The 24,827-nt window shown below is 41.1% G+C and overlaps 1 protein-coding gene, 1 long non-coding RNA gene and 1 pseudogene across 2 annotated transcripts in view; 2 read left to right on the plus strand and 1 right to left on the minus strand.

Annotated features, from left to right (window-relative positions):
* Nucleotides 1-7,538, minus strand: part of CASQ2 (calsequestrin 2) — a 60,840-nt gene extending 53,302 nt beyond the window's left edge. The window contains exon 1 of the mRNA XM_063104097.1: nucleotides 7,059-7,538. Coding sequence (XP_062960167.1) covers nucleotides 7,059-7,292 — 234 coding nt within the window. The 5' untranslated portion in view covers nucleotides 7,293-7,538. The remainder of the gene's footprint in view (nucleotides 1-7,058) is intronic.
* A 2,038-nt stretch (nucleotides 7,539-9,576) lies between these two features.
* On the plus strand, nucleotides 9,577-18,854 carry LOC134384820 (uncharacterized). Its single transcript, XR_010024263.1, has 3 exons — nucleotides 9,577-9,685; nucleotides 12,177-12,230; nucleotides 18,324-18,854. It is a non-coding gene; the product is annotated as an uncharacterized LOC134384820 (long non-coding RNA).
* A 4,097-nt stretch (nucleotides 18,855-22,951) lies between these two features.
* LOC134384243 (DNA repair protein SWI5 homolog) lies at nucleotides 22,952-23,702 on the plus strand (annotated as a pseudogene).
* Nucleotides 23,703-24,827: the final 1,125 nt, after the last annotated feature.

The raw sequence follows: 24,827 nt of genomic DNA on the forward strand, positions 1-24,827 counted from the left end.
GCAGTATTTCATTCTTTTTATAGCAGAGTAGTATTCCATCGTGTAGATATACCACATTTTCCGTATCCACTCATCTGATGATGGACATTTGGGCTGGTTCCAACTCTTAGCTATTGTAAATAGTGCTGCAATGAACATTGGAGAACAGGTATACCTTTGACTTGATGATTTCCATTTCTCTGGGTATATTCCCAGCAGTGGGATAGCTGGGTCATATGGTAGGTCTATCTGCAATTGTTTGAGGAACCTCCATACCATTTCCCATAGAGGCTGCACCATTTTGCACTCCCACCAACAGTGTATGAGAGTTCCTTTTTCTCTGCAGCCTCGTCAGCATTTATCATTCACAGTCTTTTGGATATTAGCCATCCTAACTGGGGTGAGATGGTATCTCAGTGTGGTTTTGATATGCATTTCCCGAATGCTGAGTGACACTGAGCATTTTTTGATATGTCTGTTGGCCATTCGTATATCTTCCTTTGAGAAATGCCTATTTAGCTCCTTTGCCCATTTTTTAATTGGGTTACTTGTTTTTTTTTGTTGTAAAGTTGTTTCAGTTCCTTGAATATTCTGGATATTAGTCCTTTATCAGATGTATATTTTACAAATATTTTCCCCCACTCTGTTGGTTGTCTTTTAACTCTGTTAATTGTTTCTTTTGCTGTGCAGAAGCTTTTTAGTTTGATATAATCCCATTTGTTTAGTTTTCCTTTGGTTGCCTGTGCTTTGGGGGTCGTATTCATGAAGTCTGTGTCCAGTCCCACTTCCTGGATTGTTTCTCCTATGTTTTCTTTAAGAAGTTTTATTGTTTCAGGGTGTATGTTTAATTCTTTAATCCATTTTGAGTTGATTTTGGTATATGGTAAGAGGTACAGGTCTAGTTTCATTATCCTGCATATGGATATCCAGCTTTCCCAGCACCATTGAGGTAGAAACTATATGGTTGATGTTATAAATGAACATAATGAGGTTACTGTCTGTGACTTGCCCAGGATTAGTTAGTGGGTGAATGGAAGAGAGGTTCAGGCACCCTGACCTCCTGATGTCTGAGGTCCATGCACGTCTCCTTTCTCCTTTCCTTCTAGAGAAGGTTTAAGTGGCCATAAAATTGTTTCTATGGAAGTGCAAAGCTCACTGGGAACAAGCTTTTGTCCTTTTTCTTCCTTCTTTTTCAGGCTGGAATGCTGGTTTCCTAGCAGTGGAGTGGTACAGAGGAAAGAATATGGGCCCTGAAGTCAGGGATGAGATCTCTGCGAAGGCAGGAGGGGAACAGGAAGGAGCGAATGACTCCGTGTTCCCAGCTTAGGTGTTTGGCAGAAGGACGAGGCCATTTCCAGAGAACGCAGGAACTGGCCATGAGGATGCCATATTGCTTATGCCCGGCCAGCTGGGGCTCCTGCTGGCAGCCAGGCATCTTCTGCCACATGTTCCTATCAACAGTTCCTTCATTCAGCTGTGTTTCTGATTCACAAGCGGTTTCTTGATCCTTGCCCAATGTGAACTTGTCAGTTTGTTTGCTGTTGTTGTTTTGTTTCCCCTATTATCAAGTTTGCTTTGAATTCAGGTTGCTCTCAGGAAGCTTACAGTCTACAGGGAGAAATCCAGCACGTCTCCGTGAGCAGAAAGAGTAAGTTACAGGAGTTAGAAGAGGAGTCGGAGGAAACTGGAAGCAGGTCTCAAAGGCAGTGAGACTGACCTGCGGCTGAAAATGTGTTGACAAGGGTGTCGAATGCCTCAGCAAAGCCCTGGAGGGCAGAGGGAATGCTGAACCTGGGACACTGAGAGCCTGTGACCATGCGCCAGGCACTCCTGTCTGGGGCTCAGCTGGCTGTGAATAAGCAAGACAGTGTCGCATTCCTCATCCCAAGCTCCTTGATGAGGCTGGGTTGTATTTACAATCCTTGCTGAAAAGGGGAGTGTGGGCTGAAAGGAGTCAGCATGTGTTAGGTCCTTCTGTGCGCCAGAAGCTGTGCTCTTGCTGAGCCGCTTCATTCAGTTCTCACCGCACCACCATTATCTCCGCTTTTCAAATAAGGAACCTGAATGCAGAGGCTTCTGACTTGGGAACTGAACCCAGGTCTACTGAGTTAGAAGCCCAGGTCAGAGCACACCATCTCTCGAGCATTTCAACCTGAGAGGACTAGTGAGGTTGGGGGACTTTCTCTGGCAATATTTATGAGGCATGATTGGAGCAGTAGCTTGCACAGCCGTTTCAAGGACAAAGAGGAAGGAGAAAACAAAGGAGCCAGGAGGAATGGAATTCATTGCCCACATCCTTCTCTTGTGTCCCTGAGTCCCACAATGCTAATAGGAGTTGGCCACTGTGCTGTGACAAATCTACCATCTTGGCTGAAGCTGCAGGAGACAGCATACAGAATTCCAACTCCTTTTATAATTCATGTTGACACCCCAATAGAAAAATGGGGGAAAGGTATAGAAAAATAAGAAATTTTATGAAAAAATTCAGTCTAGCCAGAAATCAAAGAAATGTTCATTAAAATAACAATGAGCCTGGTCTGAAGGTAGTGTTATTGCAATTGATTGTTCACAGTCAGCTACAAACCCAAACCCCTTGTTCTTCTCTTTCTTCCCTTCTCACTATTTCTCACACTTGGCTAAAAACAGAAAACAAACAAACAAAAAACCCAAATTAAAAAAACCCTGAAAATTGTGTCAGAATCCAAAACGAGGAAAATTATTTTAAAAATATGAATGTATTGTGATACAATGGAATACTAGGCTGGCGTTAACATTATGTCTGCAAAGAATATGAAACTATTTAACGACATAGGAGCATTCATAATATACAGAAATTTTTAAAAAGCGGGAAACAAAACTGTATAAGTGGTATAATCCCAATTGAAAAGTATATATTAATGCATAGAAGAAAATACTGGAAAGAAATCTATCAGAATTTAACGTTTTTTTTCTGGGTGTGTATTTGTATCGCTTTCTTTATCCTTTTTCACATATTCTGAAATTTCTAAATGAGTACATGCTATTTTGCCGATGAAGAGGTCCCAACCAGAAATCAGGATTACTAGCTGTTTAAGTCAAGGCCACATCTATGAAATGAAAAATTCAGAACATTCTAGATGATCCCCAAGGTTCGTTTGAGCTCTAATGTTTCATGCATCCATTCATTCATTCAACAAGCATGTGCAGAACATCTGTGTTGGAATATGTACCGTGTACTGACCCTCGGGCCCTCTAGAGCTAGACCCCAGCCAGACTGGAAAGCAAAGTTTGAGTCTGGTGCCTCCTGGTGTCGTTTTATTTGCCTTTTTCCTGGTAAGCTTTTAGTGACCTTATATACTCCCCTCTCTCCTCTTATCAAACCCTGTTTTCAAGACATAACTCAGACTCGGTCATATGGAGGTGTAAATGATTGGCAGTTATCTTAAAGGACTCTCTCTCCCAGGGGTACTCGAGTAAGTAGGGATAAAAATCTTAGCCTAGAAGTACAAGACCCTTGTGCCCAAATTTCAAGAAAAAGCTAGCAGGTGGGAAAATATTTGAGAGCTGTCAGAATCTTTGCTCTTGCAGTTCCTGCCCCCGCCCCCTTCACCCTTGCTACTTTGCCTGGTAAATTGCTACTCATTTCACAAACCGATTCTTCCCTGTCCACCTTCCACATCTCTCCCTCTTCCTCTTTCCTCTGCACTCCCAGGGAACCCCACAAGCTGCTTAGTTGTTACAGTGACCCCACTGAACTGCAGCTTTTTGTTTGCATGTCTTCTTCCATACTAGGCTGCAAGACACTGTGTCTCATTTTCCCCGTATTCATAGCATCTACCCCGGGGCCCACCTTAGAGTAAGCAGCAGATGCACGGCTAATTGAATGGCATTTCAAGTGCCCCTCATCCAGCAGTGACCTCCTTGCCCTGCGGCTGGGGCTGCTTCTGAGTCTTTTCATTGACATCCCTTAGAAAGCAGCAGACAAAATAGACGTGAAGACCACAGTGCCTTTGGGTTTTTATCAGAATGAGATAACCCTGTGTGAAGAATTATGAACTTCTCATCCCTAAGTTTCTAACCCCTAAAAATTCCTTAGGTTTTCTAACTTGGGGATAGCAACTCATCACAGGAGAGTAAAATCAATTTAATAGGTTGGGATCAATATTTTTAAGTGAAATAACAGAATAGAATAAAAATAGGAGAAAAATTTCTTTTTAAAATCCAAGTATTCTCCAAGTAATGATAAGTATTGTCCCCTGAAACTTTTGCTTCAGTTACATGTGTATGTGCTTGTGTGTTCTAGATCATAGTGGGTTACAACAAAAAACGTCGCAAGCCACCTTCGTAAACTACTAAGAGGAAAGGAGCACTGCCCCCCGTGGCTGTTTGCCCATGGCTGAGACCACACTGCCTTGTGGGCACACACCGGGAGCTACCTCCTCTTTTCCTTCCACCTACCGAACAGCCACAGCCCTGGAAACTAGCAAAATACTTCTTTTAGTGCAAGTTTGGGGCCCAGAGGTTTAAGAGGACAAAAGAATTGTTTTGACCATGAAGAAAACTTACAGGCTCATATCCACTCTCTCTCTTTCCACTTATGGAATTCCTGGAAACATTTTTTTTTTTTCTTTTTTGCCAGATACTGAGAAACAAAGCCTGTGTCTGACAGGTGTCTCCACAAAGGCCAGCCCCACCACCACCTTCACTACTGGAGCCCAGGTCTCCTCCCTGGTTTGGATGTTTGCACGAGCAGTGCGTCCAGGGCTATGTGCTTCTCAGCCCTATGGTGATACAGCTGGCATCATCAGGCCCAGGCCCAGAGGGGCTGAGTAACACTGTTTAAGGAACACTGTTGAAACTATCTTAAACTGGGTATCCAGCAGCTCCTTGTACAATGTCTCATAGATTCCAGGAGTAGTGCACTATAGGGCTAAGACTGTCTTCACCTGCACTAGCTGTGCGACCTTGGCAACTTAGTCTTAGTTTCCCCATCTGTAAAATGGGGATAGTAACTGTACCTACTTTATAGAATATTGTAAGGATTAAACAAGCCAACACATACAAAGTGCTTAGGACACTCCCTGCACACAGTAAGCATTCAATAAATGTTAATTATTATTACTTAATCATCTCTTAAGTCTGTATGATAGTTATTATTTTTTCCGTATTTAAAGATAAAAAAACAAGGCTCTGAGAAATTAAGTAACTTGCCCTGCATCTAGTAGAGGCAAAGCCAGGACTTAAATCCAGATCTCCTGACTGCAAGTTCTGTGTTCTCCTTCCCCCAAAGATGCCCCACTCCAGCTTTAGGAGACTGAGGGGTATTGGAGTAGCTCCTGTGCTAAACTTCTCAGTCTCTGCATGGCCTAGCACCCGCGCAGGAAAGGGGCACTTTTGGGTCAAAGGTGTCTGGAGGGATGGTGAGCCCAGGGGAAGTCCCCTCTCGTGATTTTGCTTGGGGCCCCAGAACTTAGTCTTTGGGGAGGTATATACCTAGGGGATATATATATATATATATACACACACACATTTCTTTTTAAAAAATACGACCGAGAATCAGAAATAGGTGTCATTGCTTGCACTGGCCAACCAAAGCCATTCTTTTTGAGTTCTAGGCTAACCGGACAGTGATGAGCATGCAGGGTAGAATCCTTATGCCTTCAATTAACATTTTCATAAAAACGTCTTTCAATAATTGAGTGTGGTGGTTTGAGATGGAGATGATAACAGAAGTACTGATTGATGGGCTAAGCAGCAGCTCTGCTCTGTGTCCTGTTCTTTTCCAGCAAGCAACTTTCGCATTTCTGTAGTACAAAAACCCAGTAACTGTCCCTGCTTGCTCTTCTCTTGCAACCCAAAGAGGAAACTTGAACTTCTACATTCATCCCCCAGTGTAGGGCCTGAGAAAAAATTTAACAGTAATGGTGATATTTTTAACACACTTAGCATTTTGTCAACTGGAGGTCTCTGTAATGAGCACACCACCATACATAAATCCTGTGAAAATAGGTGTTTGTATGATGTTCAGGAGACACTTAGCATTCTGAAGTGCTTTTTAAATCATCAAAAGATATTTTGATGTATTCAGGATGGTTTTGCAGAATTTAATTATAGTCAATTTTTTTTTTTTTTGAGCATTAAAATCAACATGGGTTTTATATGGTAATTCTGTTAACCAAACTATTTGATTACCCTGAGCTCTCTGGTCAATAAACTGCATAATAAACTGTACAATTCTCAAGCACCCTTTTTCACAGATTTGTGCCCAGGCTGGGCATGGGGAATGATGAGGGATCTTGGTGGCTACCAGGACTCCTGGCATCCACAGGTACTCCTAAAGTGTAAGCGATCTTCAGCTGTCCAGGAGGAGCTGCAAGAATAGTTTCTGGGGCACTCACAAAGGATTAGAAAAAGGGCCCCAGTGCCAGGTCACAAACAGGCTATGTAATGCAGATAAAATAAGAACTGACTTCAGCCTCTGCCCTAAACTCACACCAAGAACTTTCTGAGGAAATAAAATTAACAAACAAACAAAAAAAATCCCGTTAATGAATGTGCATCTCAGAAGATCTTTACACATCTATACTCTGTGGTGCTGACTGGAAGCAAACCACAAGAGAGGAAAAGCATCCAGTGATGTTCCTCATCTGACCCATGAAGACAGACAAGGTCAAACGAGTCTCCTTTCTCCAGGATCATGGGGAGACCCGAGGCAGCAATGAGTGGGGAACCGGCACGCCTATTGAAACTCACAAGGAATCGCTGAATTTCATTTCAGTCCAGTAGTTCTAACAATAGTTTTAACATTCAGGAAATGGGACAAGAGCACTTGAAAAATCAAGAGTCCCTGTGATGTGAAAGACTTTAAACCAGACCCGTCTTGTGCAACACATTCGATCCTCTCCATTTTAAGAGTGTGGACCCACGCCTGGTTGTTCGCCCATCCCAGCTTTGCAACAAGAACAGCTTCCGATTTACGTGAGACTAAAATGCAGCAGGTGTATCATCTCTGCGCCCTCATCGCACATCCCCAACCCCGTCAAAGCCACCCCCGCAGGCAGCCACGAGCACTCAGCGCGGCCAGGGCCACCGGGACTCACCTCCAGCACGACTTCTTTCATCTGGAACTGCTTCTGCGCGACCTTATCTGAAGACACAGGCTCGTGGTAGTAGAGGCACAGCACGTCGTATTTCTTCAAAATCTGCTTGAAGTTCTTCTCGGAAAGACTTACCACTCTGTCCTTGCCATCATATATGGGGAACTGAAGCCCCTCTTCTGCCCTGCAAGAGGACAGCAAATAGAGCCCCACAACAAACAGGTGAGTTCTCTTCATTTGAGAAAAGTTTTGTTTCTCAGTCTCCAAAATACCGTGTACAGGAGAGAGGATGGAAGACCCTTAGAGGCTTTGTTGGCCGAGTGGGGAGTAGCGAGGAGCTGATTTTATGTCTCTCCTTTGCCCTTCCTGGGGCCGAGAAGTGAGTCCTGGCTCCTTGTGTCGCGTAGCTCTGCAGTGGTGGCTCCACACATGCGCATGGAGCAGGGGGGCCTGGGAGGCTGGGAAGCCAAGCCCCAGATACCTTACATAGCTCGGCCCAGCCCCTGTCTCATTAGGAACTCCATTTTTAGGATGCAGTTGTTTCGAGCTAAAAATAAATCATGCAATGAATAAAAAAGTTAGATATGACACTGTTGAGGGATTTGCTGATACAGTCTGTCAGCGTGGTGGCAAGGGAGGGGGCAGGAGGAAAAAGAAAAGTGTCTGCACGTGAAATAAGGAGGCTGGAAAGGTCAGAGAAGAGAAAGAAACTCAGGGCAAGGAAGAAAAAATAAGAGGAGAGAGAGAGGCCACTCCAACATTACTGAATTGTTAAATTACTCTAGGGAGGTAATTCAGCCTGTCCCCTCCAGGCGGCTGCTCATGTCCTACTGCTCACGTTGACATAAGCACAAAACAGAGCCCAAGGTGGACCTCACGTCCTGCACCTGTCTTTCCCTGCTTCCTCTCTCCTCTCAGAAACCCAGGCTTGGCTGTGCCACGGCACCAAGCCCACATGGCTCCGACAGTAACTGGGTGAGGGACACAGGGACACCTTCTCCCACCAGCCCTGCACACAAAGGGCTCCAGAGGCCTCAGCCTGCTCTGGGCCCCAGTCCACAGCTGAACCCTGCAAACACCAGGACAACCTATCCATATTTTTAAATTAAAACAAAAGTTCAATGGTCCCCATCAGAAACCCTCTTAGGTTTTCTGCTATCATCCCGGTTGTGTTACTTTTGTAAACGTTAAGTCTGAATGTATCATTTTGCCCCTTTCCTCTTCATTGGGACAGACTGGTATAGAGGATCTTGGAGCTGGATAGATCAGAGTTCACATCCCCACTCTGTGTTTTAGTAGCTGATGAACTTTGAGTGGTCTCTCACCCTCTCCAGCTCTCAGTTCCCCCTATGTAAAATGGGGGTGATCATAACTGTAAGGTTCAGAACACATAGATGGGAAAGCTTGGCTCAAAGTAGGTGCTCAAAAATAGTAGCTATGATACTTCATTTTTACTGGAGATGGTAGAACACTGGTTATTATAAAAATTGTTCACCAGTTTCTCATATTAATGATTTGTGAACCCTTTCCTGTCCATTTTCTCCTTGAGGTAGAAGTGATTAGTGCTCATTTTACAGATGAGCTAACTGGGGCTCAGAGAGATCAGCAACTTGTTGCAGAGTAACTAACTGCCAGCAGGAGAATTCAACTCTGCCTCAAAGCTGCTTTGCGTTTAACTTTGGGCAATTCTCCTGCAGTCACCCCACGTCTTAAGTGGCTCCCTGACCATCTCTTCTGGGCAAACAATGGTCTATTCATGTCTTTTCACTCTTCAGAAGGGTCTAGGGCCCTATGATTCTATCCCAGTTTTCGTCTTCCTTCAGTTGGAAAATCAGCTTTGGAAATAGGACTCTGTCAGTGGCAAATTTTGCAGAGGCTGCAAGGAACAAAGAAGCTCAGTGGACTCCCTGAGTGAGGTGAGGCCTTTACTTCAGCCAGAGGGCCTTCTGCTGAGAGTCGGGCTGATGGGGACTGTCCTGACACCACACTTTCATGTCCAGGAAGCCAAGGCCTTAGAGAACCCATCCCTGAAAGTTTTGAAAGCATTCAGTTCTTTCTAATGGTGTAGCTCTATGTTTTTAAAGATAGAGCCAAGAATAACCATTCTAAGGTACAGTTAGCTTTCCAGGACATTGGCAGGCATGCAAGATCTCTGTTTTCTTTAGAAAATTAGGAGGAAAAAAAGACTTCTGAATGAAACAATATGTGTCTTGTCTTTTTGAGGTCAGCCTCTCAAAACTGTTCCCAGTTGTCTCCATCTCATTGGGTTACCTTTATTTAGAATTTGCTCCACTTTTCTTAATATGTGTGCTTTCTTTTTAACTGTTGCTGAAAAACTGGGAGATATTTGAAGTCAAGTCTTTGAATTTCCTACTGAGTTACAACTGGCAAAAACCACCAGGGTAAAGGGATAGTTTTTTACAAATTTAGTTTAGCCCTTAAATGTGGCTTATGACCAAAAGCCCCAGTTGTTGAAAGTCCCTGTCCCTAGATCATAGACACTATTTGTGGCCTTACAGCCCAGCCCTAAGGAGGCACAGCTTCTGCCATATGCTGCAGTGATCAGGTTTCTCCGGAGCATCCACTGGTAGACATGAAGATCTAAATTTGTGTTCCACTCTTGAGAAGAGGTAGGTTTTCATGGTTTACATTTTATGTAGTAACCTTATTTTCTGCCTGCCTTTTATTTTCCTATCCTTGTTTTTCCTTTGCCTTATTGCTCACCAACTTTAATTTATTTTTGGGAACAAAGAAAGCTTCACACATTTCTGAGTGAAACTTGCACCCTGCAGATCAGCTGTTTCATTCTAGTTTTAGCTGCTGTCTAAGCCAGCATGTCACGCACTCCTAGTTTATGCTGTCATGCTGAAATGTGTGCATCTTTACGTGCCATTAGCAGTTTTTTTGTTTGTTTGTTTTTTGAACAAGAAGGGGTAGAACAAAATTTTTAAAATAGATAAAATATATGTTAATTGTTGTCACAATATGTGACATAGGCCTCATGATTTGCTAACCATTTCCAGTCCTTCACTCTGTGAGTGGGCACCACTTAGACTCCCTTAATCTAACCTAGCCCCTTTCATTTGTTTATTCTTGACAGATAGCAGAATGATTTTGCATGTATTATTTAATTTTATTTTCACAATAATCTATTTTACAGATGAATAAGAATTTGAAGCCACCGTCTTTCATTTATTTGCCAATTAAACACATTTCTATGAAGCATCTTCTACCAGACGCTCTTCTGGGTACTGGTGATAGACACATTGTAAACCTGAACTAATTGAACTTATGTCCTAGGGGGAGGCAGACAATAACCAAAAAGCAAAACGTGTGCCTGTGCGCATGCGTGCGCGTGCGTGTGCGCATGTGTATGGGTGGTTGAGGAAAGCACCTTTGAGCAGGGAACATGGGAGGGGAAAGTGGTAGGAGAGGAGGAAGTGAGGCTGAGAGCGAGCTGCTGAGCTGCTGAGGCAGGCGAGCCCAGGGAGAAGAGAGGCTGCCTCCACTCTCAGGACCTAACGGCATTCCACCAGCTCTGGGGAGACAAGGCTGGAAGGGATTTTATCACCTCTTCCTTCCCCTTATGTCAGCATTCATGTTCTCTCAGCCCATTGTTTCTTTTAATGGAACATACACATTGACCCTACATTTGAAGGTCTGCAGGTCTCTCTATATGAACCACTCTGAGTTGGCTTAGAGTGACAGACCACGACCAGGACCTGTGTCCTGCCTACCTTTGTTACCTAGGTCAGTTCTCCTTCCAGCTCGGGCCCTCACATTTCCACTTTCTGAAAAAGAGGGTCAGCCTGACTGATCTCCTATAACTCCTTTCTGGCTCTAAAATTTTAAAATTTATTATGAGATTTTCTTTTATTAGCATAGGCCTGGGCACAACACACAGGCTTGATGAAGTTTGATGAATGTTTCCTGTGGAGCAGGGTGCTGGTGGGTGTGATCTGGACCAGCCCAAGCTTGCCTCTTCACCAAGGCAAAGATCTCCTACCACGTATGTCACTGTCTCCCAAAGGTCCTTTCTTTGGTTAAAATACTCCACCCAGTGGACAATACAGAATATGGCATCTTTCTTTGATCCCGTTCCTTTCTCCTGTTCTGCTGGGCCACTGGCCAGGGAAGTACCTCCTGTTGGCCTGGTGGAGAGAGCGCAGAAATGCTGCGTCCAGAGTCCTGGGCCCTGTGGCTTCACGCTTCCTCTGGTGAGTTCAGAACAGGCCTGTTAGCAACCCCAATGCCCTCCTTTTGTCTTTTAACTTGAATTATCTGGTGATTCCCAGGAGACTTCCTGACTCTCCAGCACCAGAAAACTCCTAAACAGAACCAAGCACGAAAAGATCTAGCTTGAAAGACAGACCAAAGCCCCACTAATACTATTCCAGGTTTTGACAAATGTCACTTCCTCAGGGAGGCCCTCAGTGTAGACACGGGGCTGATATTCACTCCTCTTACACACTGCACTTCTCCCTGGGAACTCCTCCCACTAGAGATTCTCTTTCTCCTCTCCCCACTAGCTAAACTGAACCTTGCTGGGGCAAGAGCAGCATCTGTTCACTACTATAACAAGCCTGGTGCTTATAGTAGTTCTCATTAAATTTTTATTGTGCCAGGCCTTATTTTAAGTACTTTCAAATTTAACTCATTTACTCCTCTTAACAACCCTCTGAGGTTGATAGTTTTAGTATTCTTATTTAACAGATGAGTAAACCGAGGCAGAGAGAAGTTAAATAACTTGCCTACGGTCACATAGCTACTAATGGCAGAGCCCAGATCGAACGCAGCAGGCTAGCTCCTGTGTCTGTTCTCTACCACTTATAACCACGGGCTAGATGGCTCTCTCTGGACTCATGAAGTCACGTGAACAAGCCAGGAATTGCTGCAGAACAATAGCTGGCTGCCCACAACGTGAGACTGCTCATCGGGGACAGGTCCTGGTTTTTAGCCCTGCACGGAATCACCTCCTCTGCTTTCTGTCTATACAGGAGGAAGGGAGAAAGGAATTAATGTTTTCAGTGTGCGTGAAAACCAGTCACTGGACTCATTACAATTTATATGTCATCCCATTTCAATCTGTTCATACTGGGCATTATTCCTTCCATTTCACAGATGAGAAAACTGAGGTTCGACAAGGTTATGTAATCTGCCCAAGTCACACAGCTGGTAAGTAGCAGAGAATAGATTCAGACCTGGGTCTGTCTGGCTTGTTATGACACTAGACTCTTCTGCTTAAGAAGTCTTCTCTGTCACCTTCAGAGAAAAATTAAAAAATGGAGAAACTTAGATACACAGAATCTGTAGGACAAGAAAATAAAGAGAAACCAGGTATTTTAACAAGAGGAAAAGTTTCAAGGAAAGGAAGGAAGCAAGAAAGGAAGGGAGGGAGGGAGGGGAATGAGGAATTTAGTTCAGAAGAAAAGGTAGACAAGAACAGATAAATGGAAAGCTTAGGGTTAATTTGTCCTGGACCTAGAAGGAAAATATAGACTTCTCAGGGATAGTGGTTAAAGAACAGAAGAAAGCCTGGATACAGAGGTCATATCAGTGTCCAAATGGAGGGTGTGGTAGTCAGAATAAGGCATCCGCTAAGATTTCCAGGTCCTAATCCTCAGAATTTATGAGTGTTACCTTATGTGGCAAAAGGGACTTTGAAGATATGATTCAGTTAAGGATTTTGAGGTGGGAAGATTAGTCTGATGGGCCTATGGTAATCACAAGGGTCCTTAGGAAAGAGAGGTGGGAGGGTCAGAGTGAGATAAGGAGATGTGAGGATGGGAGCAGAGGTGGGAACGATGCAGGTCTGTGAGCCAAAGAATGTGGGCAGCCTCGAAGGTGGAAAAGGCAAGGAGAGGATTCTCCACCACAGCCTCCAAGAGGAATGCAGTTTTGCCAACCAGTTTTAGACTTTTGACTTTCATAACCGTGAGATACTAAATTTGTGTTGTGTTAACCACTATGTCTATGGTAATTTGTTACAGCAGCAGTAGAGAACTAATACGGAGTGAAAACTGACTCCTAAAATGAAGAAAATCTGTGTATTCTATGATCCCAGCTGTTTTAACTGTAAAAATAATCTGTACCTTCACCAAATCCCACTGCCTGCACCAAACACATGGCAGGGGTCTCACATGGCAGAATGGTGGAGCAGAGAGAGAGAGAGAGAGAGAGAGAGAGACTTTTACATGTTCTCCTTTTAAAGCTCTCAGAACAACATCCATGACCACCATTATTAATCCATTTATTGGGAGATTGTCCTCAGAATCTATTCACCCCTTCAAGGCCCAACCTTTAATTACCATAATCGGATTTCCTACCTCTTAACAGTCAGAGTAGGGATCAAGCTTCTAATACGTAAAACCTAGGGGACAGAATTCAGTCCATATCAATTGCTTTAGCTATTCAGGGTCTTTTGTTGCTCCACACGAATTTTAGGATTGTGTTTTCCATTTCTGCTAAGAATTTCATTGGTACTTTGATGGGGATTGCATTGAAATTGTAGATCACTTTGGGTAGTATGGGCATTTTCACAATGTTAATTCTTCCAATCCAAGAGCATTTCAGCAAAAGCTCTTAGCTTTTTTCCATTTAGGGTGATATTGGCAGTGGGTTTGTCATATACAGCTTATGTTGTGTTGAGATACTTTCCTTCTATACCTAATTTACTGAGAGTTTTCATCACAAAAGGTGTTGAATTTTGTCAAATGCTTTTCTGCATCTACTGAGACAATCATATGGTTTTTGTCCTTGATTTTGTTGATGTGGTGTATCACATTTATTGACATGTGTATTGATCCATCCTTGCATCCCTGGGGTGAATCCTGCTTGATCATGGTATATAATTTTTTTGATGTGTTACTGTATTCTGTTTGCTAATATTTTATTGAATATTTTTCCATCTATGTTCATCAAAGATATTGTCCTGTAGTTTTCTTTGTTTGTTGCATCTTTGCTTGGTTTGGTATCAAGGTGATACTGGCCTCATAGAATGAATTTGGGAGAATGGCCTGTGTTTCAGATTTTTGGAATAGTTTGAAGAGACTTGGTATTAATTCCTCTTTAAAGGTTTGGTAGAATTTTGTAGTAAAGCAATGTGGTCCTGGGCTTTTCTTTGTTGGGAGACTACAGATTACTGCTTCAATCTCATTACTTGTTATTGGTTTGCTCAGATTTTCTGTGTCTTCTTGGTTCAGTCTTTGATAGTTTGTATGCATCCAGAAGTTTATCTGTTTTCTCCAGGTTTTCAAATTTGTCAGCATATAGCTGTTTTTAATAGTCTCTAATAATTCTTTGTGTTTCTATGGTATCAGTTGTAATGTCTCCTCTTTAATTTCTGGTTTTTTAAATTTAGGTCATCTCTGTCCTTTTTTTAGTTAGCCTGGCTAATGATTGGTCTATTATGTTTATCTTCCAAAAAACCTGACTTTTTGTCTCATTAATCTTTTGTATTGCTTTTGAGGTCTCTATTTCATTTAGTTCTGCTCTGATATTAATTACTTCTTTCTGTCTACTAATTTTGGGATTGGTTTTTCTTATTTTTGTACTTCTTTGTGGTGTACTATTAGATTGTTTACTTGAAATCTTTTTATTCTTTTGATGTATGCATTTATTGCAATAAACTTCCCTCTTAGTACTGCTTTTGCTGTATCCCACAGGTTTTGGTATTATGTGTCTTTATCTTCTTGGACCTATATGTTATTCAAGAGCATGTTGCTTAATTTGTTTGTGTATTTTCCAGAGTTTTGCTTGTTATTTATTTCTAGTTTTAATCCATTGTGGTCTGAAAAGATACTTGAAATGATATCAATTTTTTAAATTTGTTAAGACTTGATTTGTGACCTAACATATGGTCTATCCTGGAGAATGTTCCATGTGCTTATGAAAAGAATGTATATTCTGTAGTTGTTGGATGAAATGTTCTATAGATATCTGTGACATCCAATTGATATAAAGTGTGTTTTAAATCCTGTGTTTTTCTGTTGATTTGTTGCATAGATGATTTGTCCAATGCTGACAGAGGGGTTTTCAGGTTACCAGCTATTATGGTATTGGGGTCTATTTCTTTCTTTAGGTCTAATAGTGTTTGCTTTATATATCTGGGTGCTCCAATGTTGTGTGCTTATGTATTTATGATTGCTATGTCTTCTTGCTGAATAGATTACTTTACTGTTATATAATGGCCTTCTTTGTCTTTTTAAAATGGTTTTTGGTTTAAAGTCTATTTTATCTAATATAAGAATAGCCAGTCCTGCTTGTTTTTGGTATGATTTGAGTGTATATCTTTTCCCATTCATTCCTTATTAGTCTGTGAGTGTCTTTACAGGTGAGGTGAGTCTCTTGTAGACAGCATATAGTTGGGTCTAACTTTTTAATCCAACCAGTCAATCTGAGTCTTTTGAGTGGAGAATTTAATCCATTTACATTTACGGTTGTTATTGAAAGGTATGGTCCTACTCCTGACATTTAATTGCTTTTTGTATGGTTGACTTAAATATCTTTGTTCCTTTCTTCCTCTTTTATTGTTTGTTTTTGTTGTTCATTGGTTTTTTTGAGGTGGTATGGTATAGTTTCTTTCTCTTTCTCATTTGCATATTTGCTCTATGAGTGGTGTTTGTTCTTTTTCATGTGTTCATGGTGGTGATTATCATTTCTTGGGTTCCAGGTACAGGACTCCCTTAAGGATTTCTTGTAGAGCTGGCTGTGTGGTGGTGAACTCCCACAGCTTTTATCTGTGAAATATACTATTTATCCTTCATTTTTGAAGGATAGCTTTGCTGGGTATAGTATTCTTGGCTGGCAGTTTTTTTCTTTTATACTTTGAATATATCATCCCATTCTCTTCTGGTCTCCAGAATTTTTGCTGAGGCATCTGCAGTTAGTCTGATGTGGACTCCCTTTTAGGTGACTTGATGCTTTTCTCTTGTTGTTTATAGGATTCTCTCCGTCTTTGACTTTTGACAGTTTGACTACAGTGTGTCTCAGAGAGGACCTTTTTGGATTAAATCTGTTTGGGGGTCTTTGTGCCTCTTGAATCTGGAAGTCCCTATCTCTATCAATACCTGGGAAATTTTCTGCTATTATTTCACTGAATATGTTTTCAGTGACTTTTCCTTTCTCCTCCCCTCTGGAACACCCATGATTCAGATGTTTTGTGTGCTTCAGTTTGTTAGCTAGCTCTCTTAGATTTTCTTCATATTTTGAAACTCTTTTTTATCTGCTTGGGTTATTTGGAAAAGACTGTCTTTGAGATCAGAAATCATTTATTCTGCTTACTCTAGCCTGTAGTTTATGCTGTCAATTGTAATTTTTATTTCATTGAGTGAGTCTTTCAGTTTTAGAAGTTCTGCTACTTTCTTTCTTATGGTATTTATTTCTTTGTAAATCTCCTTCTTCATGTCCTGGATTGTTTTTCTCATTTTATTGTGTTGTCTAACTGAGTGTTCTTGTATCTCACTGAGTTTCTTTAAGATTGTTACTTAAAATTCCCTTCAGACATTTCAAGGGTTTGCTGTTGTTTGAGGTCTGGTATATGAGAATTATAGTATTCCTTTGATGGTTTCATATTTTCCTATTTTTTCATATTTCTAGTATCCCTACATTGATTTCTATCATCTGGTGCAGCAATTGCTATATGGGCAGCTGGATGGTTGGGCCCCAGTGGGTAGGTGGGGCCATGTTGGTGCTCAGCAGTTGGGGTCATGTGGGCAGGCACGACTGTGTGGGCAGCTGAGCTGGGCCATGTGAGTGGCATGGGCCATGTGGTGTGGTGTGCTGTGGAGGATAAACTCCTGTGTGTAGAGTAGGACTGTGGCCCTGGGACTAGACAATGGCATAGGCAACTGTGGCAGTGATGGACGCAGGCTGGGGCAGGAGCAGGAGGAGGGTTACCTCTGGAAAGTCCTCAAAGCCAAGCAGATTCTTTTCACCACAAAGGAGAATTCCTCCTAGCTGATTGTGGTGTCAGAGACGTGGTAGCTCCTGAAGCCATACGCCGCTCTTCTACACCACCCTGCTTGGCTTTTGTGCTCCACAGTTTCCTCACCAGGCTTCCTCTGCCCTCCCATACTCTCCCACTGATGCTCTCCCCTGTGCTTAGTTGTCCATTCCTTGCCCTGGTTCCTTTCTGCAGGAGGATTGCATGTTGGGTACTTCTAGTCTGCCATCTTGCCCCGCCCCTTGAGTATCATTTTACTTCTGCCAGAAGGACTTCCTTTAACATTCTTGTCATGCAGGACTGCTGATGATGGTTCTTTTAGCTTTTGTTAGTTTGAAAATGATTTTATTTTGCTTTTGTTTTTGACAGATATGTTTACTGGGTAAAAGTTTTAGGCTGTCTGTTTTTTTTTTTTCTTTTTTCTTTCAGTACCTTGAGGTTGTTGTTCCACTATCATTTTCCTTGCATTATTCACTACAAGCAATTGCCCTCATCCTTACATTTGTTCCTTTGTATGGCTTTTTTTTTTTTTTTCCTGCCTGTTCTCAAGACTTTCTTTTTATCAGTAGTTTTGAGCAAGTTGATTATGATGTGTCTTGCTTTAGCAGTTTTGTTTTCTTCATTTTTCTTGTGCTTGGGGTTTGTTGAGTTCTTTGGATCTGTGAATTCACAGTTTTCCTCAGGGTTATTAAATGTTTGGCCATTATTTCTTCAAATATTTTTTCTGCCTCTTTCCCCTTTTAAGAACTCCAATTATACATATATAAAGCCACTTGGGGTTGCCTCACTGATGTTCTTTTTATTTTCTAAAATTTTTTTCCTCTCTGTGTTTCATTTTGGACAGTTTCTATTGCTATGTCTTCAAGTTCATTAATCTTTTCTTCTTTAACGTATAATCTTTTGTTAATACCAGCTAGTGTATTTTTTATCTTGGACATCATATTTTTCATTTCAAATACTCTGATTTGGGTCTTTTTTTGTATCTTTCTTTTCTTGAACTAAATTTTTTTTTAACATGTGGAACACAATGATAATAACTATTTTTATGTCTTTGTCTGCTAATTCTAATGTCTGATCAGTTCTGCGTCAATTTCAATTATTATTATTCTCATCATTATGGGTCATACTTTCCTGCTTCTTTGAATGCCTGATAGTATTTGATTGGATGCCAGAACATGTGAATTTTATCTCATTGAGTGCTGGTGGATTTTATTTTTTAGAAATATATCTTCTTGACCTTTGTTCTGAATGAAGTTATTTGGAAACAGTTTGATTCATTCGGGTCTTCATTTTAAGATTTATTTATTTATTTTTATTTTTGGCAGAACCAGTGCAGCAACTAGCCTAAGACTAATTATTCTCCACTACTGAAGCAAGACTCTTCTGAAGGTTTACCCAGTGTCCTGTGAATTACAAGGTTTTTCATTATGGTTGGTAGAAGCAGGTACCAGCACTGGCTCTGTGTGAGTACTGGGTACTTGTTCCCTCTAGTTTAATCCTTTCGCTTGTTCTTTTCTCCAGTCTCATGTAGTTTCCTTAAAACACATGCACGAATGAGTACTCTGCTCAGTACTTGAGAGCAACGCTCTGCTGATCTTCAAGGCTGTCTCTCTCTGCAGCTCTCATCTTCAGGGTTTTGGCCTGTAAACTTTAGCCTCCTTGGTCTCCTTGAATCTTCAGTTCCATCTCCTCAACACAGAGACTCCGCCTTGTTTACCCCTCCTTGTGCCACTGCCTAGAAGCTCTCTCTGGGAAGTATGCTGGGACAATTTTAGGGTTTAAATAATTTTCTTCTATCTCTCAGGGATTATGCTCTTTCATTGCCTAATGTGCAGTATCTTAAAAACTTTTCATCCATTTTGTTTTATTTCAGTTTTGGTTGTTTCAGATTGGAAAGTAAATTAATTGGTCCCTATTACTGTGTTTTGGCTAGAAGCAAAAGTCTTAGAAAACTGAAATTAGTGTCTTAGTCCATTCAGACTATAGATGACATAATAGAATACCATGGAGTGGGTAGCTTATAAATAACAGAAATTTATTTCTCATAGTTCTGGAGGTTGGGAAATCCAAGACCAAGTTGTGGACAGATTTGAGGTTTGATGAGGACTCACTTTTTGGTTCACAGATGGCTGTCTTCTCGCCATGTCCTCATGTGATGGAAGGGCTGAGGGACCTCTCTGGGATCCCTTTTGGAAAGACACTAATCCCATTCATGAGGCTACACCCTCATGACCTAATCACCTCCCATAGGCCCCACCTCCAAATATCATCATTTTGTTGGTTAGGATTTCGACATATGAATGGAGGGGATGGGGGAGAGACATAAATATTCAGTCTGTAGCACTTAGCTATGGATTATACAAGCAAAAATAAGGGAAAACTTCTTTTATAAGCTGATGTTAGTCATTCTTGGAGGTTGTAGTTATCTCAAGTAGTACTTCTTATAATTTTCAAAATTTATTTCCAAGTAATTAGAAAAGCTAAAACTATATCAGTGAGATTATATTAGGATTCAAGTAACAAAAATCCAGTGCAAGATAGCGTAGCTTATATAACTGGAGATGAGGAGGGCTGTAGGGTCAGTATGATTCATCTGCTCAACAATGCCATTACCATTTTTTCTATTATCTCTCTGCTCTGCCTTCTGTCGTCTTAATACCATATCATATTATTGACTGCCTGTTTGATGAAAGATGACTGCACTTCTGGAAAGAGAGTGTGGAGATTTTTTTCCCCCAGAAACCAGCAGCAACCATCATCTCCAGTCTCATAAACTAAAATGGAATCATGTTGCCGCCTCTGAAATATAGAGTCCAGGTAATAGATACTCTGATGGGGTTGGCTGCCCCAAAGCCCTAGGCTGCCAGGAAGGGATGGGATAACCCAGACACACTCAGGTCATTGTCGAAAGTCAGAAGAATGTGGGGAAGCAATCACAATGTCCACCTGGGTGGGCATTAGGCCATTTGGAAGCACCTTGAGACAAATAACACAGCAGAGGTGTGAGTAATCTCTTCATTGCCAAAAAATGAAAAGCCAAATTCATTTTAATTATGATAGCATCTGTTTGGACTCTGATATTAGATATTTTGGAGACATCTGGATGTATTAATTGGGATTTGGGTCACGTACATTAAACTTATGAGGTTATAAAGATCACTTCCAAATTAATTTGCAGAATTAATATTTGTATGCTTCCTCTTGTGTTCTAGCAACAATGTCCCTTGTATTTCTTATCTTTGTAAAATAGTGTGTTATAGGTGCAAATTAGATGACTAAGCAAATTAGATGACTAAGCAAAAAAATAATTGAAAGTTCTGCAATAGTCAGAAAACAAAACCACTGTGGGAACTGAGTGATGATCTGAGTACCTGAGTCAGGAGCTGGCCCATCTAACCCTACTAAGCACCATGTGGACTAATATATTTAACTGGAGGCTTTCAGCAGTTTTATTTTTAGTGGCAAGACATTTATTTGAATTGGAAAATATTTTAGGTATATACATACAGAAAAATATCGAAAAAGAAGCCTTAGTATCATTAACAACATGAACACTTGGAGCACTGTCACAACCCCCCCACCCCATCTGAGAAGTGCTACAGCAGATCACTTGTAGGGCTCACTGTGGGCCAAGTGCTGTGCTAAGCACTTTACATGTAATGATGAATGTATATCCTCACAAATACTCTGTGAGGTAGTCACTGTCATTATCTGCAGTTTACAGACAGAGAAACTGAAGTGCAAAGAGATGGAATTCCCTTTCCCAATGTCACACAATAACAAACAGTAAAGCTGGGATCTGAGCAGCTGATATTCTGTCTCTAGGGTGGGTGTGTAATTAACCACTACACTGTATGTCTCTGTTAAATGCTTGGGGCATATTTTTTTTTATATAAAGAATGGCTTTTGGCTTCACAGATATAAATAAATCAACATATGTGTTGGATTGTTAGCGGAGGTGTCTGTATTTTACACCAAGCCCTTGTCTCAGAAAATAGTATTGCAAGTGCTCTCACTTCTTCTGAGGCTTAAGGCAAGAAGGCTGGATCAGTGGTTCTCAATCAAAGATGATTTTGACCCCTGGTGACATATTGTAATGTCTTGAAACATTTTTTGACGTTCACAACTTAAGGTGAAAAGTCAGAGTGTTACTGGCCCCTAGTGGATAGAGGCCAGTGATGTAGTAAACCTACAATGCACAAGACAGCTCCCCACAGCAAAGAATTGTCCAATCCAAACATGTCACTGGTGCTGAGGTTGAAAAAGCCTGGGCTACACTGAAACAGAGCTCACAATGTGCTCATTGAGATTCTCTCTCTGTGGACATTACCCAAGTTTTGGTCCTTGTGACTGCAATCTTAACCCTGCTCATAGAATCTGAGGACTATGGGACACATTTGTTTCCTTGTTTGGTACATGAGCACTGGTTTTGGCATGTGTCTCTAGCCTCAGCTGTATAGTTTGTTTTGTTACTGTGTGCAGCTCTGTCTCCTTGCCTCATGAGCAATGGGATAAGTTTAGATTGGGAAGAACATTTCCTCCTTAACTGTTCCAGGACAAGTATTCACAGCATGCCCGGTTCTTTTATCTTTCCTGGGTTATGCTTTTAATATGGTCCTTTGATACCTCTTTCAGAATGTCCTATTTGCTGGATCCTTGTGGTGGCAGCAACCCATTCTCTGAAATCCCCTGATTATCAACCTCAGCACATGACCAGCCTGACGGAGCTGAAGTGCTCAAACTTCTGTTTTGCCTGATGTCAGGGCTCTCAAGCACTGTGCAGTGCATGGGCACATGACTGAAGTGAAGTGTGGGAGAGCCCTTCTGGTGCTTGTGCAGTAGCATTCTGAGGCCTGTGGGTTCTCATGTGTGGGAATGATATCCCTAAGTCATCATCTTAGCAATGCTCCTGGAATAACCACTGTATCTTGCAATGTGGTCTGGGTTTGTAACATCCAGACACATTCCTTTACCACCTTCTTTTTGAGGGAAAAGGGACTGCTAATCCTCCCTCTGATTCATAATTAAAGCCAACTTCCAAAGTGGTGAGGTTGCAGAACTTAAGGGACAGGCCTCATGGCCCCAAATACTTCTTCCACCTGCTTGCTGCTCTAACAAATTCCTACACACCCAGTTAGTGTTATTATAATTCACTCCAATTTTATAGATGAGAATCCTTAAACTCAGAGAAGTTAAGTGACTTTCCTGAGATGACACACCTAATAAGCTAGATAATCCATGTCCATGTATTTTAAATTTCCTTCTCTTTGCTGGGTTATTTCCAAGAAATGTCTTGGCTTTGTTAAGTATTGAGCAGGACTAGTGAAATTATCTAAGGTCTAAGCAACAAGGATGTGTCCTCACTAACAAAATCAAATGGAATGTCTAGGCATGAAAAATAAAATATCTGAAGTAAAAAATGCACTATATGAGATTAAAAGCAGATTAAACATTGAAGTAGAATAGACCAGTGAACCAGAAGAAATGGCAATAAAAATTATCTAACAGGAAGTACAAATAATTGAAAAAAATAAACACAGCCCTAGTGACCCGTGAAACAATATTAAGCAGCCTACAATACATATAATTAGAGTCTTTGAAGAAGCAGAGATTAAAGAAGGATTGGAAAAAATATGAAAAAAAAATAAATGGCTAATAACTTTTCAAATTTGATAAAAACTATAAATGCACACATCCAAGAAGATTAACAAATCCCACCAGAGACAAGCTAAAAGGAAAGCAGGTGAGGCAAATTATAATCCAATTTTTGGAAATGGGTGATAACAAGAAATACTAAAAGCAACCAGAGAAGATGCTTTATGTACAGAAGAACAAATATAAGAATGACAGCAGACTTCCCGCTAGAAACTAAGCAAGCCAGGAAACTGTGGAGAAAAATGATGGAAGAAAAAAAAAAAAACAACTGTCAACCTAGATTTTTTGCCAAGGGAAAATGTATTTCAGAAATGAAGAGTAAGGGAGGAGTGGATTAAAAAGAGCATGAAGGGTGCAGTTTTCTGTGTGACCATTCATGGCAACACTCACAGAGGTCTAGTCCCCTGGCAGACCTGAGAGGCTGTTCTTAGCCCCCTCGCTGGACTCTCCTGTGCCACATAAACCCCTGACCCTGGGGGCTTGGACCACAGGGCTCAGAAGGACAGAACTAGGACTTTACTGAAGTTGTTGTGGAGCCTTCCGATCCCCTCAGCCATCTCCCAAGTCTGGCCAGGCTGATGTAACCAGTGAGGAGACTCTGCACCTTGACCTTCAGAAATTGAAGAACTGCTGGACAAGGAGATCTCCCAATTAATATCTGAAGGCTACAGTGAGGATGAACTGGAGGACCACATCTCCCAGCTCCATGAGTATAATGACATCAAGGACATGGGGCAGATGCTGCTGGGCAAACTAGCCATGATCCAAGGTGTTAGCAATAAAGAGTTGTATCCAGAATTGGGTCTGGATGTGAATGACTGAGGAGAAGCTCATGGCCCCTTGTCCATGGCCCATAGGGACAGGCAGATGTGGACATGAGAAGCAGTGAGAGCCCAGCCAGCACACCTGCAGGGTTTCCAGTGACAAAATGCCAGAAGTCCTTTTCTAGAGAGCCCACACTGCATCAGGAAAGAACCTAGAAAAGAGGGGGGCAGGTTCTGGAAGTGTCACAGTGATACTTGTGTACAGGTATGTGCATTTTTTGTCAGTAAACATGTAAGTAATAAAAAATAAAGAGCATGAAGAAGTTTGTGGGTATGAAAAAGTTTATCATCTTGATTTTGGTTTTATACACACACACAATTGTTCTTTAAATATATATGTTTACTATAGGTCAGTTAGACATTAGTAATACCACACAAATTACTAATAAAAGAGAGAAATTAAGACTTTTACAAATAAAATCTGATGAATTTATAATCTATAGATCTGCTCTACAAGAAATGCTAAAGAAAATTCTCCAGGAAGAAGGAAAATGATAGCAGATGAAAATTTGTGAGTCAAGAAAGGAATGAATAGCTCTAGAAAAAAACCTGCTAAGTATGACTATTTAGAGCAAAAAACATATAAATGTATTGTGATATATATAGCATATGTAAAAGTAAAATGTGTGATAGCACAAAGGACAAGATGAGAGAGTTGGAGGTTTACTGTTGTAGTCTTATATTATGCTATGGGTTAAATGTGTCCCCCAAAAGTTCATGTATTGGAAATTTTATCTCCATTGTAACAGTGTCAAAAAGGTGGGAAATCCAATTTTTTTTTTATTACTTACATGTTTTTTGTCAAACAAAAATACCAATTGATATTTGAAAACTGGGGCCTTTAAGAGGCGATTAGATTGTGAGGGCTAGGCCCTTGTGAATGGATTGATTCATTCATGGAGTAATGGGTATGGTTTTGATGGCTTTAAAAGGAGGGTGAATGGAAAGTTTCACTCTCTCTTGCTCAGCCCATTCTCATCATGTGATATTGTGCATCTCTGCAGGACTCTGCACCAAGGAAAAAGCCCTCGCTAGATGTGTTCCCTGGACTTTGGGCTTCCCAGCCTCCAAACTGTAAAAAATAAATTTCATTTCTTCATAAATCACCAAGTTTCAGGTATCTGTTTAAGCAACAGAAAATGGACTAATATTCATTATATGTGAAATAGCAGTATATAAAAATACAGATAGGTTGAAGCTAAAAGCTAGAAAAAGAAATACCAAGTAAGCATTAATCAAAGGAAAGGCTGGAATAGCTATATTAATTTCAGAACAGTGGATATTACCAGAGATAATAAGGGATATGTCATAATGACAAATGGGTCAATTCACAAATACACCTAAAAACCC

Source organism: Cynocephalus volans, chromosome 8, assembly GCF_027409185.1.
Source record: "Cynocephalus volans isolate mCynVol1 chromosome 8, mCynVol1.pri, whole genome shotgun sequence".
Taxonomy (NCBI): domain Eukaryota; kingdom Metazoa; phylum Chordata; class Mammalia; order Dermoptera; family Cynocephalidae; genus Cynocephalus; species Cynocephalus volans.